Source organism: Lissotriton vulgaris, chromosome 2_1 (assembly GCF_964263255.1).
Source record: "Lissotriton vulgaris chromosome 2_1, aLisVul1.2, whole genome shotgun sequence".
NCBI lineage: Eukaryota > Metazoa > Chordata > Amphibia > Caudata > Salamandridae > Lissotriton > Lissotriton vulgaris.
Window position 1 is genome coordinate 1023637179 of NC_141687.1, and position 16575 is coordinate 1023653753.

General features: G+C 40.9%; 1 protein-coding gene across 16 annotated transcripts in view; it reads left to right on the plus strand.

Moving 5' to 3' along the window:
* RBMS1 (RNA binding motif single stranded interacting protein 1) overlaps window positions 1-16575 on the plus strand; it is a 690694-nt gene that overhangs the window by 540564 nt on the left and 133555 nt on the right. For all 16 annotated transcript variants that reach the window (XR_015308444.1, XR_015308445.1, XM_086956624.1 and 13 more), the window contains exon 4: window positions 5661-5752. Coding sequence is in view for 14 of the 16 variants with exons in the window: in XM_086956624.1 (XP_086812750.1) it covers window positions 5661-5752 (92 nt within the window). In the remaining 2 variants the exon portion in view is untranslated. The remainder of the gene's footprint in view (window positions 1-5660; window positions 5753-16575) is intronic.

Here is a 16575-nt window from a genome sequence, read left to right on the forward strand (position 1 = left end):
TAGTAACTTGCAGTGTGGGTGAAGTGTACTTGGGAGAGCCAGATCTCCTCTTGGAAAGTAAATTTGGACATATTTAGTGCTGAATATTTCTTGTCCCATTTGCAATGTCTTGTCCCATTCGTCTTGTCCTAGTGCCCTTGTGTCTTGTTCCATTCCCCATGGTTTCCCACTGCCCTCTTGTTGGCTTCAGGTCTTGTTCCATTGGTCTAATATCTTATCCCCTTGACCTCCTGCCTAGTCCCCTTGACCTCCTGTCTTGTCCCCTTGGCCCTGTGTCTTGTCCCCTTGGCCCTGTGTCTTGTCCCCTTGGCCCTGTGTCTTGTCCCCTTGGCCCTGTGTCTTGTCCCCTTGGCCCTGTGTCTTGTCCCCTTGGCCCTGTGTCTTGTCCCCTTGGCCCTGTGTCTTGTCCCCTTGGCCCTGTGTCTTGTCCCCTTGGCCCCGTGTCTTGCGTGTCTTGTCCCCTTGGCCTCGTGTCTTGTCCCCTTGGCCTCGTGTCTTGTCCCCTTGGCCTCGTGTCTTGTCCCCTTGGCCTCGTGTCTTGTCCCCTTGGCCTCCTGTCTTGTCCCATTGGCGCCGTGTCTTGTCCCATTTCACTGCGTGCCTCGTCCCATTTCACTGCGTGCCTCGTCCCATTTCACTGCGTGCCGCGTCAAGTTCAAGTTCAGAGATTTGTATAGCGCACTGCTCACCCAGAGGGTCTCAAGGTGCTTGAGGGGAGGGGTGTGCTTTACTTATCGAATATCCAAGTTTTTAGTTGCTTTCTGAAGGCCTCGTCCCATTTCATCGCGTGCCTCGTCCCATTTCATCGCGTGCCTCCTCCCATTTCATCGCGTGCCTCCTCCCATTTCATCACATGCCTCCTCCAATTTCATCGCGTGCCTCGTCTCATTGGCCCCGTGCCACGTCCCTTTGGCATTTAGTCTCGTCCCACTCGCCTTCTATCTTGTCCCATCACCTTGTATTTTGTCCTTTTGGTCTTTTGCCGTGTGGGATTAGTTGTAGCCAGCTGAGTTGGAATGCAGTCTGTAAATAGTGCTATACAAAAACTGAAAATCTGGCTTTGATGAAGTAAGTAGACCGCACTGGCTGGCTGCAAATTCGTTTTTCCCCTTGGATAGATGCTGACATTAGGATCCAGTACCGAGGAATGAAAGCAAGTAAATCAGGTTCCGGTTAATTCACCCTAGGATAGTTACTTTGCAATCCGCTTAATTGGTACGGCAGCTTTTTCTGTGTGCTTGCAGAAAACACTACCTCCCTCCACTATCACCATGTTTATCTGTCCCTTAAATACCATCCGCAAACTCACATATTTTGAATAACAAATACAAAAATCAAAAAAATTATCTCCTGATTTTTATTTTCCTTTTTAATGAATGCAATATATTTAGTAGTGTTACTAAAAACATTTTTTTTAAAGGAAACAATCAGTGGGGACTTTGGGCGTACCAGGCTGTCCGTAGCAGCTGCAGCGCGTCTGTACAGACGAGAGCAGCTTGGGCCATTAATGCTTCTCCCACCACTGTCCCGAATTTGCTAGTCTCTGTCATGGAACGTCTGTGGTCCATCTGAACGCCCGAAACGCGCTCATGAAATAAACACATTTTACCTGCGCACAAGCAAAGGACAGATAACAAGATATAATGCCAAATATAAAAGAAAAAAAGCTGCTAATGCATGAAGTTTAGAACTTGCTGCTACAAAAAAATGACGTGTTATTTCGGAAAGAGGGTAGACTGGGTATTAGGGTGTCTCTAAGGAGTTATTTTTCCTTAGTTGAAGATTCAGTCTCTGCAGCAATCTTAATTTAACCATTAACCGCTGCAAAGGGGAGCCCATTGACCTATACATGTATCAGTCTACTATCAAGCAGCATTTGGATAAAGTTGATGAGCCCAGAAGCTCGTGCTCTGGGTGGGACATTTCATCTCTCAACATCATCTACACGTCCACACAGTGCATCAGTTGTCTCCGTTTAGTAAATTTTGATGAGTTTACAACGTAGTGCTGTGGCCCACGAGTGAGGTGTCTCTAGTGAAAAATGTCACAATATGCCCTGAATCTTCGCACAGAATAATGGAAAGGCCAGTAAAATGCAGTTTTAGCACATACTCCAACCGAAAATGTTGTCAAAGTTTGGGAACTAACCAAATGTGTTTCTAGTTAGGGTGGAGTAAATAATGTGTTGGGTGGAGTTGATGCATATGGAGTGACTCATCTGTGGTGAGAGAAAGCAGTCGATGTGCACTGTGCTATCTCGTACTGAACGCCCCATGACAGTATGAAGGACTTTGCAGGTCGCTTGGTGGTGCTTTTTCACTTTTTAGAGGGACTTCTACATATGTCCTTAAAAGGGTCTTGTACTCTGACACACTGGCAATATTAGCCTCTGCCTGCAAAATCAGAAAGCGTATACACTTCCACGTATAATGAAAGGTCTGCCAAACAACTGCTCTCTACAGATTGAAAGGCTGATAGTGCAAACTAACACACCTGGAGTTAAAGATCTTGACTGCAGGCACTTCACCCGGAAGGGCAATGTTGGGCTTGTCAGGGAGCGCCACAAAAGGTGGTGTCTGTATTTTAAGCTAAAGCCGTGGAACTGCTTTACTGGGGACAGTAAGTTCAGCCGATTAAGATCAGCTGGCGGTAGCTTTATGACCGACAGTTAGTATTTTTACGATTAACATTTTAGAGGTGTATGATTGACAATCAGTATCTTTAAGCAAATAAAGGCATTAAGTCGGTGATCTGTAGCTATAAGTCAATAATAAATAGCTTTGAGATGATAAGAATGTTTAAAATAGACGGCCAGTACCTTAAGATTGATGATCAGTAGCGTTAGGTCGATGACCAGTAGCACTAAGATTGATGATCGGTATCTTGTAGGTTGACAATCAGTGGTTCTAAGATCCACAATTAGTTGCTCTAAAATATATGATCAGTAGCTTTAACATCGTCGACCAGTAGTTTTAAGTTGACGATCAGTAGCTTTATGATCGACTATTAGTAACTTTGAAAGTAGAGTTCCCATAGAGTTGCCTGTTGGATTACCAGGGCTTGTATACCCTCTTTAAAAAAAGGTGTAGGAAACATATCATTAAAAGTGCCTTAATTATTATCATATAAGGTAATGGTGCATTTTTTTGAGTTCATCGCAGTCGGAGCAAATCCTTTGCCAACTGCTGGATCCTCCCCGTTCCTTTCCTCCCGCTTCCTGGATGTCGCTGCTGCCAGCTGAAATAAAAAAAAGAACTGCAATTAGCATCAATTACTTGTTCCTTCTGTTCCGGTACAACGTTTGGCTTGACCATTTATCCTCCTATTATGTACCATGGATGATGGCCAGGAAATAAACTACTCAATGCGCTTTTATCGGCCGGTCAGGATGTGTTACTTCGACATTAAGAACCTTGGCTTCGCTGTAAACACCCTGCAACAGCTACACCAGCCTGGATCTCCTGTGTTTTTTTTTAAATGTTTATAAATCACACAAAGTTACCACATTGTGGTTGTTCAGTTCATTTGCCTGGATCCCTATTTATTGTGCATGCAGCAAATAGTCTCTCATTATACAAAACAACAAGGGCACCCATTTGAGTCAGCACAGGACCTCGGGCAACATATTTTTATGAGCACAACAGTGGTCCCATGCACACGAGAATTAGGAGCACAGAATAAATATAGACACAATGGAAGCTATATTAAGTACTGACTTGTCCAGCCGGACAGAGGTCCAATTTTTACTTCAAACAAAGAATGTTTTAAAAGGATACCTTCAACAATTCCATAGAGAAGGGCACAAACCTGTACCCAAACATATACAAATTGGCATAGTGAAGAAAGTAGTCAGAGAATAGAGCAGAGTTTTTAGGCAGAAGCTGTGGTTTTCTGTAGATATTGCAATAACAGAAATTCCATTTAACACCATTACTAGCCTAACATAGCAGTTCGCACATTTCACAGTATATGGTGTTTTAAAAAGTCGACAGCGTTTCGATCCCATTTAAAGAATCAGAGGGATCATCATCAGGGCAGAATAATACCTAAATATTACAAGCCATGATAGCCAAGGGAATCAGCCTGACCACAGTGGGGGCCGGCCAGGTAGAAAACGGCGTGTTATTAGATCCAAGGAACGGAACCATCAAGGTACTGAGTTCCGTGTATTTCCGAGTGAACGGAGATCAGTCTCCCGTTGTTCGGGAGAGAGTACTTAAGGCGCGCCAGCGGTATGCTCGGTCACGTGTGGGGAAGGAGCCTTGTCAATGGGCTGAGATAGCTTCCCTGGCCGTTGATTCGACATTAAGAACCTTGGCTTCGCTGTAAACACCCTGCAACAGCTACACCAGCCTGGATCTCCTGTGTTTTTTTAATGTTTATAAATCACACAAAGTTACCACATTGTGGTTGTTCAGTTCATTTGCCTGGATCCCTATTTATTGTGCATGCAGCAAAAAGTCTCACAATCATACATCGTTATTTGCTTTTAAAGAATTAAACGCTGCGAGGAACAACCAGTGGCAATGTAGGATTACTAATATCCTATGTATCACACACCTATTAGCCTCCACAGTGTAGACTTTCTAAAGTGATCCATGTTAAATTTTTGCTAGAATTTGTGGTTGTACACAGTGATTGTATCATGCAGCACTTGTTGTCATGTCCATGGGGAGTCTGGCCGACATGGGGGTGCGAGCTAACGGGGCCCAGGCTGCACAATCGACTGGAGCTCACAAAACACACAACCAAAACACAAGTAACAAGGTCCGTGTACAAAATAAAACAAAAATTGCAATTGTGTGACTGCAAAACTGGCGTACTGTTCTGTGGAATATAATTTATGCATAGATCCCTTTCAGTCTTGTGTAACAGTTTATAATAGAGCACGTTAATATAGTCTGTCATACAGCGCTTCATATATCCATTTCAAATTCATAGACCTGAAAAGGATAGGGTTATTAGCCATTTCTGTCATCTGCTACCAACTCAGTATTTATTTATATTAAAACCTTCCAGCACACAAAGTTAATCATAAAACGAAATTACTCATATTGCAAGTCAAATACATTACCTCAACATATTGCAGAACCCAACAATATTTCATAAACTTAAAGCAATCGTCAAAATTAAGTCTATTTAATACATTCAAGCAGTCATGCCTACAGCTTTAAGAGGTAATCAATTGATTTACTGTGTAGAAAATCTCCCAGGCCAGAAGTGGGCAAACCATCACAGCGTACAGTTAGTGGGGCAAAGAACATAATTTTATAAAAAGAGCAATTAAACAATCGCCATGACTTTTTTATTGTTTGTTTTTTCTTTTAATAGTAATGTTCGATTTGTTAGATTTTACGTGTATTTTTAATTTATTTCTCTTTTGATAAATCATTGTGTGAAGTCTGCGAGATATTGTGGCGTTCTGCTATACATGTAATTTTTCGCTAGTTTAAAAAATGTAATTTAAGAATAACGTTTTCATGTGTCTCGGACAAAGGTAGTCATATATATTATTTTTGTATTAACATTCCTATCTCTGTCCTTAAAAGGGTGCTGCTGTACACTCAGCAGATTGTGTGATTGCAAGGCTTGTGGTTCTGGTTTTCTTTTCTTTTTGTGTGACTTGATTACCCTGACATATTTTATTGTCTGTTTTACAGGTTATGGTTTTGTAGATTTTGACAGCCCTGCAGCTGCTCAAAAAGCAGTGTCTGCTTTGAAATCAACTGGGGTACAAGCGCAAATGGCAAAGGTAAGAAGCCGTTACATTTGCTCGTGTCTACTGATATGAAAGACCTATAAATGTGTAGTTATATATTATTGTCACTGCAAACCAAAAAAATCGTTTTTGCTTATGTTAATGTTATGTAGATGTGTAGAGCACACTACAAATCACACAGGCGGGTATCCTGGCGCTGAGCATGTGTCACTCTAGCCACACCTAGGGCCTAGTGGGACTACTCGAAAAGCCAGGTCTTCAGCTTCTTGCGGAATTCAAGAAGACAGGTGGAGGCTCCTATGTGTAGCGGCAGGTCGTTTCACTTTTATTAATGACGGTGCGTCATCATTATTCTTTACCAATTAAATTGCAGTTTATAGTGGCCTGTTGCAGTTGTAAGAATATTCTGCATATCTGAGAAATATCCCTTGCCGGAATGCAGTGGCCTTTTATATCACTGCTTGTGCATACCTGTAAACCGAGATATACATAGCAAGGGGTTGCTACAAAGAAGGGCTATTAGCATCCACTGCGATGTGCAATATCACTGCCTATACATTAATTCAAGCCTAAAGCGCTAAGGTTATGGATACCAGTGTGTAAAATCTACCCTGGGCAAATTGGTTTCAACAGTTTACAGTTTAGCCCCTGGGATGATTTTTGCCACCCCATTCCAATTTTCCATAATCTGATTGAGGGATAATGTGTGTGATCGAAGTAAGCGCATCTGCTTCGGCACAATCTCCATTGGTCACCTCTCTTTTCTCAATGCACATATTGTAAGGTATCACCATGCAAAATGCTTACATAGAAAAATCAGGTATGTGGGGTATTCCCAGGTGTCTCAAACAGGGCTTGTCCCTAATCACTTTATAGTAAGGACTTACATACTAACATACAGGACATTTCAAGGTCCCAGTGTATTATAAAAATGAATGCACATAGAAAAGCCTAAAAATCAAAAATCCTACAGATCTCCGAAGCATGATAAACTATAATACGAAAATCAACGATACATGGGAATAGGTAAGATTTACAGCACTACTTGCTGCACAGCACCATCATTTCTGCACAGCACCATCATTTCTGCCACCCCCGCATTGCACTACAAACACTCCACTCCATGCACTGCTCTTAATAGGCCCTCCTTCCATAATGCACTGTCATCCCAAAGGCCTATAAAAACATTCTACAGCACTGCTCACTCTACTTACCCTTAACCGAACATGAATGCTGAAGCACAAGTGCTTACTATGAACATGGGTCAGACCTACTAGCATTGTCAGTATTTGTTAATACCAATTCCGAGCAGCCGCCGCGGAACAATTTTTTTAAAAAGAGTTTTATATAGCGCGAACTAGACCCGAGACAATTAAATTGCTTTTGGACTGACAGGAGCATCGTCTAACCGAGGGCATATATTTAACCAGCTGCAGCAGCTTTACAGAGGAGGATGGTGAGGGATATGTGTTTGAAAAGATACTGTGGGGACAGGTCCGCGCATGCGTGTACTCGTACATTTTCCGTTTGTGCATTTTTTATGATAGGTTTAAGGTGTAAAACACCCGGAGGCAATTTTGTACTTAATCCACATCTTTGCACATATTGCAGTTAGCGTGAATTTTAATTTGTTGACCTTAATTTGCTTGCAACGGCATAAAGGTTTATTTGTTGTTTTACGATAATTCTCACTCCATCAATCGCTGGTTGTAAAATGGTTGTCGTGTGTAGAATCCCAGTCGCTTGTCTAAAAATAAGAAACCGTTTTAGTTGTGCTTTCTGTTCATTGGTGAAAGGCTATGATGTTATAAAAGCTTTTTGTAAGTATTAGAAGATTTCTAAATAGATGTTGGGTGTAATATTGCAGAAAGCTTCCTGTGCTTATTCAATAAACGCATCATAAAAGGGAACCGAGTGAGAATAATAGTCGAAAAGCAATCTTTCATTAGGTTCTGATATGAAGGTGGCAGAGAGAAGTATTCTGGATAGGAAAGACGAGCTTAATGCTTTGTATTTCCAAGCTATACGGAAATTTCAACAATAACCAAGCATTGGCAAAATGAGTAGCCCTGGTTTGAGTGTATTTGTTCAATCCTCCAATGTGATAAGACATTTCTTGCTTGCTGATTTAATGTACTTTTGGGATGTACAACTTTCCCGCCTCATGGCAATGCAAGCACTCCAGAGGGGATGGAATGTTACACCAAACAGCCAATAACATGAGGTGAGAGAAAAGTAATCCTCTTGCTAGAACTGTTATCAATACAGGATATAGAGTGCTGCACTGTCGATCCAGACCTGAAATCTGTCGGTGGTACGTGGCTAGCTAGCAGTTAAAGAAGATTCCTCCAAGGCTGTGCTGCTGGCAACAAACCCAAGCTCAGAAAATGGCAGGCGTTAACAAAGCTGGCGAAATGGCACACTTAATATGCCGCAAAAATGTGCAAATCTATGGTGTCACTGGGTGCAAATGTCCCTTCAGATTATCTGCTCCTTTATTAACATTGCATTGTCCTCGGTATTTGCATACAGTTCATGTCATATAATGTTCCTGAAGAACTATATGTGGCGGGAGACTAATCTAGGGAAATGTTGATTATTGTTACCCATTGGGCAGTGTTGGTGGTAGATTACAAAACATTTACTGAATGGGAATAATGTGAAAAAAGTGTTCTGTGGATGCTTAAATTTAGATTATGTGGATGTCTACAAAACAAGTGAGAAAGATATCGCAATCTACTACTTTTGAGATTTCTCTCTGCCTTTACTTCATGCATGTCAGTAAAGTGATAGTGCTGTTCTGCGTCCTATGATGACTCCCCACACAAAGATGTGAGTCGGGTGACGCTCAGAACCGGTGTGTGTGTAAATGTGGGTGCAGACCGGTTTCACAAATTCACTTTACAGAAGTGGATGCAGAGTGAAGCTAGGTTGTTAACGATTCAACAAATCCATTAATCGTTTGAGAAAAAGAGACCTGTCTTGAGAGTATTCCTTGTGTGGCTGTTTTATTAACTAACAACCTTGCGCAAAGAAACGGATATATGCAGAAATAACCCAAAGAGTTCCGCAGAGGTACATGCGACCATTAGACTTAATATTACAATATAGTATCTCAAGTTTCCAGTTTGCACTAAAACAGAAGTCGATTTTTGCTTCACCTCTCTATACATCCCTGGTACCAATATAAATGTGCTAATGAGTTAATAGGTTCGTGTAGGATCTAAAGGGAAATTACTATTTTGCAGTTTGAATCTCCTTTACAATCCCATGATGTGCATTATTTCTCCATCTGGTGGTTGGGTATGGAAACTGTATATAAGGGTGTTTTTCTTTGGGACATTGGCCAATGGCAAGGTCCAGGTGACCTCCCTTTGAGGTTGAGCTTAAACACACAGTGCCCAAGCACATAGTTGCCATCTTCAAATTATTTTTTTCGGCCTTGGGTTCACAAGCAGGAGAGGCTCTCTGCATCAGAGAAAATGTTGAAGCCACATCGAAAGGAAGAAAGGGAAGGAGGACCGTCCATAAAAGAAAAGAAACAAGCAGGTTGATAACTTAAAGAATCAAGAATACATTACGACAACAGAGAAAGAGAACAAAAGGCACAGTTGTGGGTGTTACCTTTGAGGGTGATTGTGCATCAACAAAGCAGTAACCTGAACATTTTAAGGGCTAGGCAAGCATCTTATACATTTTAGCGTGAATACTGAAGTAGAAATCTATGAGCCATTGCCTTCGGGAGATGTTTAAATTCCAATGGGTCTTGCAATTGGCACATTGACGTGAAAATCCTCACTTAAAAGACATCCTCAAGTTACATGGTATCTGCATGTTATACACATTAAAATACCAGCAAATATTTCACCAGAACGTTTATGGGTATTTAATGGCAAGGAAACAATTATTAAATAGACTTAATTTAGGAATCTTATCTTTTTAATACTAACACGCTGTATAGAATGAGGACTTTAGTTCATCCAATTCAAATCATTTTCGTGCTGACATTAATTAGTGCTTTTTACTTGCATTCTTCTTCCAATGAGTGTGAAGCAACCACGAGACACACGGACAGTGGGTGTGATTGTCTGCCGGGGGTGAACGAGAGAAGTGAGGGGGGGTGCTCGTGATATTACTGCCCTCCTATAGTCGGGCCTTTACAGCTATTAAATGCCTGTTTCTCTCATCAGGCGCTTTGAGTTTGTCTGAACCCACTAGTTGCATGGCAGACTATTACTAGTAGTGAGCACCCTTGCCAGAGTATGTTATTTAATGTTAACTGCCTGAACAGAGGGCAACAGCTCTTAATTATGTAAAGCATTTGTACAGCACTTTATCCCTAAATGCTCTCATGAGGAATGTTGATGTAAAATCCAGGTTTCAAAAGCCACTGCTGAAATAAAGCTGAATTGTAAGTGGTGAAAACGATCTTTATATGTACGTAAAAGCATGTTAAATAATTTATATAACATTTTATCTGATGCCCGAATTCTGAGGAAAGTAGCTTTCTGGAAATATGGAGGTGTGTGGCGAGAAATTAGCCGGTGTTTTTGGCTGCAATGGGCAACAATGATGGGAAGTCTTTGAAAATATACTCAATGCACAGCTGAAATATACTGAAGCATTTGCATCTTTCTCACGTTCCCGAAAGGAGCTAATGAACACAATGCACCCTTTATGAACATTACAAAGAGGAGGCAGCAGGCATACTTGAAACTAAACTGCTTTTAATGAAATGGGCCTGTAACTGCAAAGGCCCGAGTCTTAAATAGGTGTTCGAGAATTGATCTAAGTGAGATAAGTTAAGAGAACATAATTAGGCATATTGCATCCCTAACTGTCACCTACACACGCTTAGTAATTGCAATTTAGCTATTTCAGTCTCATTACGTATCTGGGAATTGAGGCAAAATTTTAAAGTACTAGTTATTAAATCATAAAGAGAATTCTAGAAACCAATTTAAGGATTTCAAAGAAGGGACAGCTGGAATATCTACAAACCTAATAGCACTAAGTGTGCATAAAAGGCAAGTTGCAGGCCATGATTTTAAATTGATAAGTGTTGAATGTTTTCAAACGCCAGGAAAATTATAGCGGCATAAGAGAATTGCTCAAATTAAAGATTGTGTGGGGACGTGATGCTAATGCGCATTTGGCACCATAGATCGTATTAGTTAAACGTTTGCCAACGAATAATTGCACCACCAGTGACATTTACACAAATGTGTATTCAGACAGGAGGCCTCTATGAAGAAGACAATCGCCATTATTGACAACACATAAATCATATAGAAGGATCTACTTTTTGAGGCAAGGACCCATGAAAGTCGACAAAAAATATTGTCTGCCAGTGCTCAAAGGCCTACTCGCTCACCAGCCCACACAATTTATAAGTATCAAAACAATGCTGATTAGATGTTATTAAAACACACGAGATAGAAAGTAAAGAAAATATAGTGAATTTCCTTAAGGGAATTAGAAGTACAGCAGCAAGTTTAATATACTTTGTGTAGTCCTTCATTATCGAAGATTCAGAGGTTGGTTTTCAGCTGTTGTTAAGTAGAGATCTGGAATGTGACCAAGAGAAACAATAACACAAGAGCCTGTACCTTTAATGGTCATGATACACCAGTGTAATCTTCCTGTGGCCTTCAGTCTAGCAAACCTTTCTCCCTGCACAGAAGAGAAGCAAAATAAAACGAACAATGCCAAAACCAATAGTTCTCACTTTTGTAATGCAAGTGCCGTGCTGTTGACTTTGCCAATGTTTGCCTATGATCTATTATTTTAAAAAAGTATACAGAAAAAAAATTGAAAATTCTGAAAGAGCAAACGCGTATCTTATGGTATTTCTAAATTATACATTGAATTCAATGTTTTCAGTCTTTATAAATGACATGGTTTATTATGCAAATAATTTTCACTCTGGAGACTATTAACAACAATTAAAAAGTATATGGAAATGTCAGAATGTAAATGGAAATGTGAGACTTAAAAAGAAAAAGTATGTAGGGGATTGTTACAGTGGGCAACCACAGGCACTTCATTGAGAATTGACGACAATATAGTCCGAGGTAGGTAGTATGCTTTGGTGACTGTGCCATGGCGAAGTGTTCTAGAACCTCTTAAACACATACTCCACCATCCACAAATATATTCAGTGTCTAAATCCTATTCCAGATAGAACCTGAGATGTGACAGACATCAATAGTACTTTACTTCACAGTTTAGGTGAATGTATAGTTGTTGATAGGAGAAGCAAACAAGCAAGAAAATAACAGCGTGGAGAAACACACAATATCAAGCATGTCACGGAGGGGGGGGCGGAGGGAAGGACACAAAGGAGAGAGCGCAACACGCAGGGGAGCTGAGCGGGGAAGAAAAGTACTTGAGGGAAACAGCTAGAAAACACATATGCTCTTGGAGTACTTATCCAAAAAGGAAAAAGTTGTGCCTGAAAAGTGAGCAGGCACAAGTAATGTGGCTGTCTTCCACGGCAGGAACAATCCCAAGACTGGAAAGGGAAATCCACACAAGCTAACAAACCGTAAGAAAGTCAGTGTGTTAATAAAGCCAATTAATAGTGAGCAATGGATGGCCTCTAAACCCACAATAAACTGACAATGGGTCCTTTTGCAAACAGATAGCTTGCGCAGTCTGCTAGCCAAGGTCTAAAAACAGTGCCATAAAAGGTGGTGCTCTATGATGCATAGCATGCCCTGTCTCGCCATATAGTTTAGTTAACTCTGCTGCATAATTTGGTTTCCCTGCTGCATAATTCTAGCGGCCCGGTGTGTAGTGCCTTATGCATAAGTGAATGGTGGCTAGTCACAATGCCTGTTTGCATAGTGTCTTGGAATATTTTACTGGTTTAATCCAGAAATATGGAAATATTGGTGGTTTGGCTACAGACGCTCAGTAGCATTGGCTTATTATGGGCAATCGTAAGTCACTAACAGTGGTACGTTCCCTTGAGCATGGCAGTAGCTACATAGGAGCCTACTCACAAAGGCATTCATAGTATGTAGAGTAGTATTCCTTTAGTACTTTTTTACGTTCTCTTATATTCCTTGGTGAATTATCCCCAAAACAAATAAAATGGATAAATTCATATACAATTACTACTTATAGAAAGGACAATATCCTCCTTGCACTTTTACCAAAAAGTGAGTTAGTCGTTTCGATGCGGAGTCACAGAGGCATGCAAGAGTACATATAAGATTAATGCTGTAGTATACTTTCCATCCTCGTAAATGCTTTTATGACTCGCACTTCAGGGTGAAAGAAATTGGTTGAGGGATTGGGGTTGTGGGATTGTGGACTATGCACGTCTATAATCTTTCCCCTTTACTGAAAATTTACCAGGTGTAGGGCTGTTCCAGGAAATGACAAAGATTACTGGTGTTAGTAGACAGTGACATAAAACAGATGCTTTATTGTTTTTATTTGCCCGCGATTTCCCACGAGTAGAAAGTGGAACTTCCTATGGGATGTCTTAAAATAAATGTTAACAGAGCATTTACTTTGTGGACTTTTTGTATTTGAAATATTCTGTGTGCTCGACCTAGTGTAACAGTTATTCATTAATTGTTGAATAATTTTCTTGTGTAAATTGCAATTTTCCACTGTGTTTTTTATGAGAACCATCTGGTGTAATGAACACAGTTTTGAAGTATGGCTATTTGGAAAGCTGTGCTGTCTTGGGATCAAGTGACTGACACTACACTGCTGGTGCACTTGACCCATTGGGCTATTCCTGTGTGTTTGCTTGATTAAATATATGCATCTTTGTTAATTTTTGTGACACTCAAGTGACCTGGCTATGTGTCTGTCACCATCAACCCAAGGTCCTACATTAATGGGATTCATAGGGCACACCCACCACCTCCGTTTTGGCAAAGTACCACTTTGCAACCAAATGTCCGAAAAGATGCGCTCTGATTACTTAACTCCTGTAGTTGGTTGTAGCATTATTATGCAGAATTACAAAAATTACAGAAAGATTACTCAAATTGCATAACCGTGCATTTATCACTATTTTCGTAGCGTAGAATGCACCCTCATTTCTAAAATGGACCCGAGCATGGATTTTGCGCTGAATTAATTGTTGTGCTTCTGCTGTGACATTTTTTCAACAAATTGCTTTTCAAGCAGTCACAATCCCGCAATTTTCTGAAATTCTGCATAGCAAGAGTAACACAAAGTAACCAAAATTGCTCCGATTACTATGACGCAGTTGCATTTAATCTGAGGCCTACTGATTACCACAGCTTCCTCGTGCAATTCAGGGGGCCTACATGAACGCTATCCCTTGTAAACTCCCTATACCACTAACCCACTGCCTCTGCTCGTACTGTTAAGAAAGTTGCCTCAAGGAATTGTTGTTTCTCTTGGGAGACAACCAGTGTGCAATCCCACAAGGATTAACTGCTGCTTCTGTGTATGCATAGAGGCCGCAAGACTGGGGTCTGCCTGCATGCGTAAGTGCCTCATTTTCAGTGGTGCATGATATCTCCAATTCAATTTGCGGTTACAGCAACGTGCAACTCATGTGACCGCTATATGGCCAAGAGGCAATTACTATTATGGCATATCAGTTGGTATTATGGCATATTGTGGGATTGTAGCTTGGAAACCTTTGCTATAAAAGGCAAATAAATCAGGCAGCGCAGTAGCACCCACCCTGGCATCATAGCATTGATTAGATATGTGAGAGCTGCTTTCAACTTTGTTACACGCTCGTTTAAAGTTCGGATTTGTCTTCTTGGGGTAAACAGCCTTGGGTTACCTTGGAAGAGAAGAGTGTCATTTGTTTCATATTTTAAATGCATGTCACAAGTCTTGCCTGGTTATTTTAATTACGTGAATTGCGTTCATGTTAGGTCATCCAAGCACAAGAAGGAAGTAAATAGTTCGTGGTTTCTATAGTAACTTGTGTAATACAGCTTTAGCGTCCTTGCTTAAAAATAGTCTGGAATTTTGCAGCCAGAGCTCTGTGAGGCGCCTGGGCAGAGGTCTCTTTAGTTGCTCTTGCAGAATTAAAATAGTGTGCTGCCCCGCCGATCGTTAATTGCCATTTCGTTTGTCTGAGATCACGTATTCGACTAATTACCGCTAACAAACGTTTCCTGTTGATGTGACTTTTCAAACTCCCTCTCAGAGGCTGCACCAGATATCCGATATCAAAAGTAATTCTTTTGGCAGGTAAAAGAAAATCCTCTTCCTTTTGGATGCCCAGATCCTTAGGTGGAATTTCCTACACCATACTTTCTATATGGTGAAGGGAATTCCGCTGTAGATGCTGCACCCTCCCAGAAATCTGAGGAGTTTCTGTTGCCAGCCAAGTCTGAATGAGTTTCCAAACTCAGTTTCTTGTGATATTGTGTGACAGATAGCAGCAGTTCCTGTTTTTCGAGATGTGACCATCGCCAAATACAGTTGTTGGTTTCTGAGGGACACACATTTTAAGTAATTACCATAAACAAGCATTGGCAAAAACAATAGATTTGACCTTGGCTAGCAGTGTGTTTTTTATTTTATTATTGCAATCAAATGCCGCAAAATAGAAGAAAACGGTGCAGTTGCCTACACGTGAAACCACTTATTTGCAATTAAAGTGTTTAAAATATATAATCATTGCATTTCATTTTAAAGGAAGTGTTTGCTTGCTTCTTAGTAAGCAGGTGTGCATAGAAACGGGTCTGAAAACCCATGTAAATCTTACTTTTGAATAGAAATTGTACTTTGGCTTGAATTTCTCTAACCTGAAGAGTTCGTTGAAACACACAAGGATGACTAAGAAAAATAAAGGATAAGAATATCAAGGCTAAAGTACATTAATACAAACACACTGATTAGGAATTGACCCACCAGCCCTGGAACTGAAGAGCACCTTTTCGGTTTCACCGACTAGACCGCCCATGCGCTGTCTGTTGCAAGATGTATTGTGGACCTAACAAGAACATACATATAGTGTCTTGGAAGCCCACCCATTGCTTATTATTGGTTGGTTTTTCTGTCACTCACAATTTGCCGGCTTCTAATTCATGTCCCAACTTTTCAGTCTTGTATTTGCCCTCCAGGTTGTGCTCTAGCGTATGTGTGCTTCTGTCCGCCACCCCCTCCTTGTTGCTTCTTTCCTCGTGTACTTTCCCAATAGTTTTCTCGCCCATGAGCTTCTCTCCTTCCCGCTCCATGTTGCGCTCTTGCTCATTGCTTCTCCTCTTCACCTCTGCCCTCTTTTTTGCTTCCCCCCTCTCACACACTCCTGTCTCACCTGCTGCATCGCCTCTCCACCCATGTACACCCTCTGTTGCCAGCTCTCCCGTGTGCTTCTCCCCCTAGAGCTCCACGTTGTTCTCTCACCCGTTGCGCCTCCTCCCCACCTCTGTATGTACATTATGCTCCATGTACATTTAAAAAAAAAAAAACGTTTTCACTCATTACTTTTGTCCTTTTAGTTACAAGTCCAACTTGGATCACTAACTTAACACTAAAAAAAGCACCAGAGTCATTTTGTAGGCACATATAAATTACATGGGCAGCTGGTTTAAAAAAAATGATCCTCAAGCCGTAGTGATGCTGTGCAGCTTGGCTAAACCATATTGGATAAGCCTAAATGCGAGACATATTGGCTTTGTTAATGCTTGTTAAAGTTGCTGTTCTAGAGTATTTAAGTGGGATTGTAGCATTGCAGCTGGCAGGGATTTGAGCACTTTCGTTAGTCGGTGATTTCCTTTTTTCTCTTTCACAAATAATGACTGCATGAACCAACTGTAATCACTAATAAAACCAGCCACGTCTGGGATTTATTTTTTAATTCAAAATGTTTGTATTGCACGCATAAGGCTGCCATT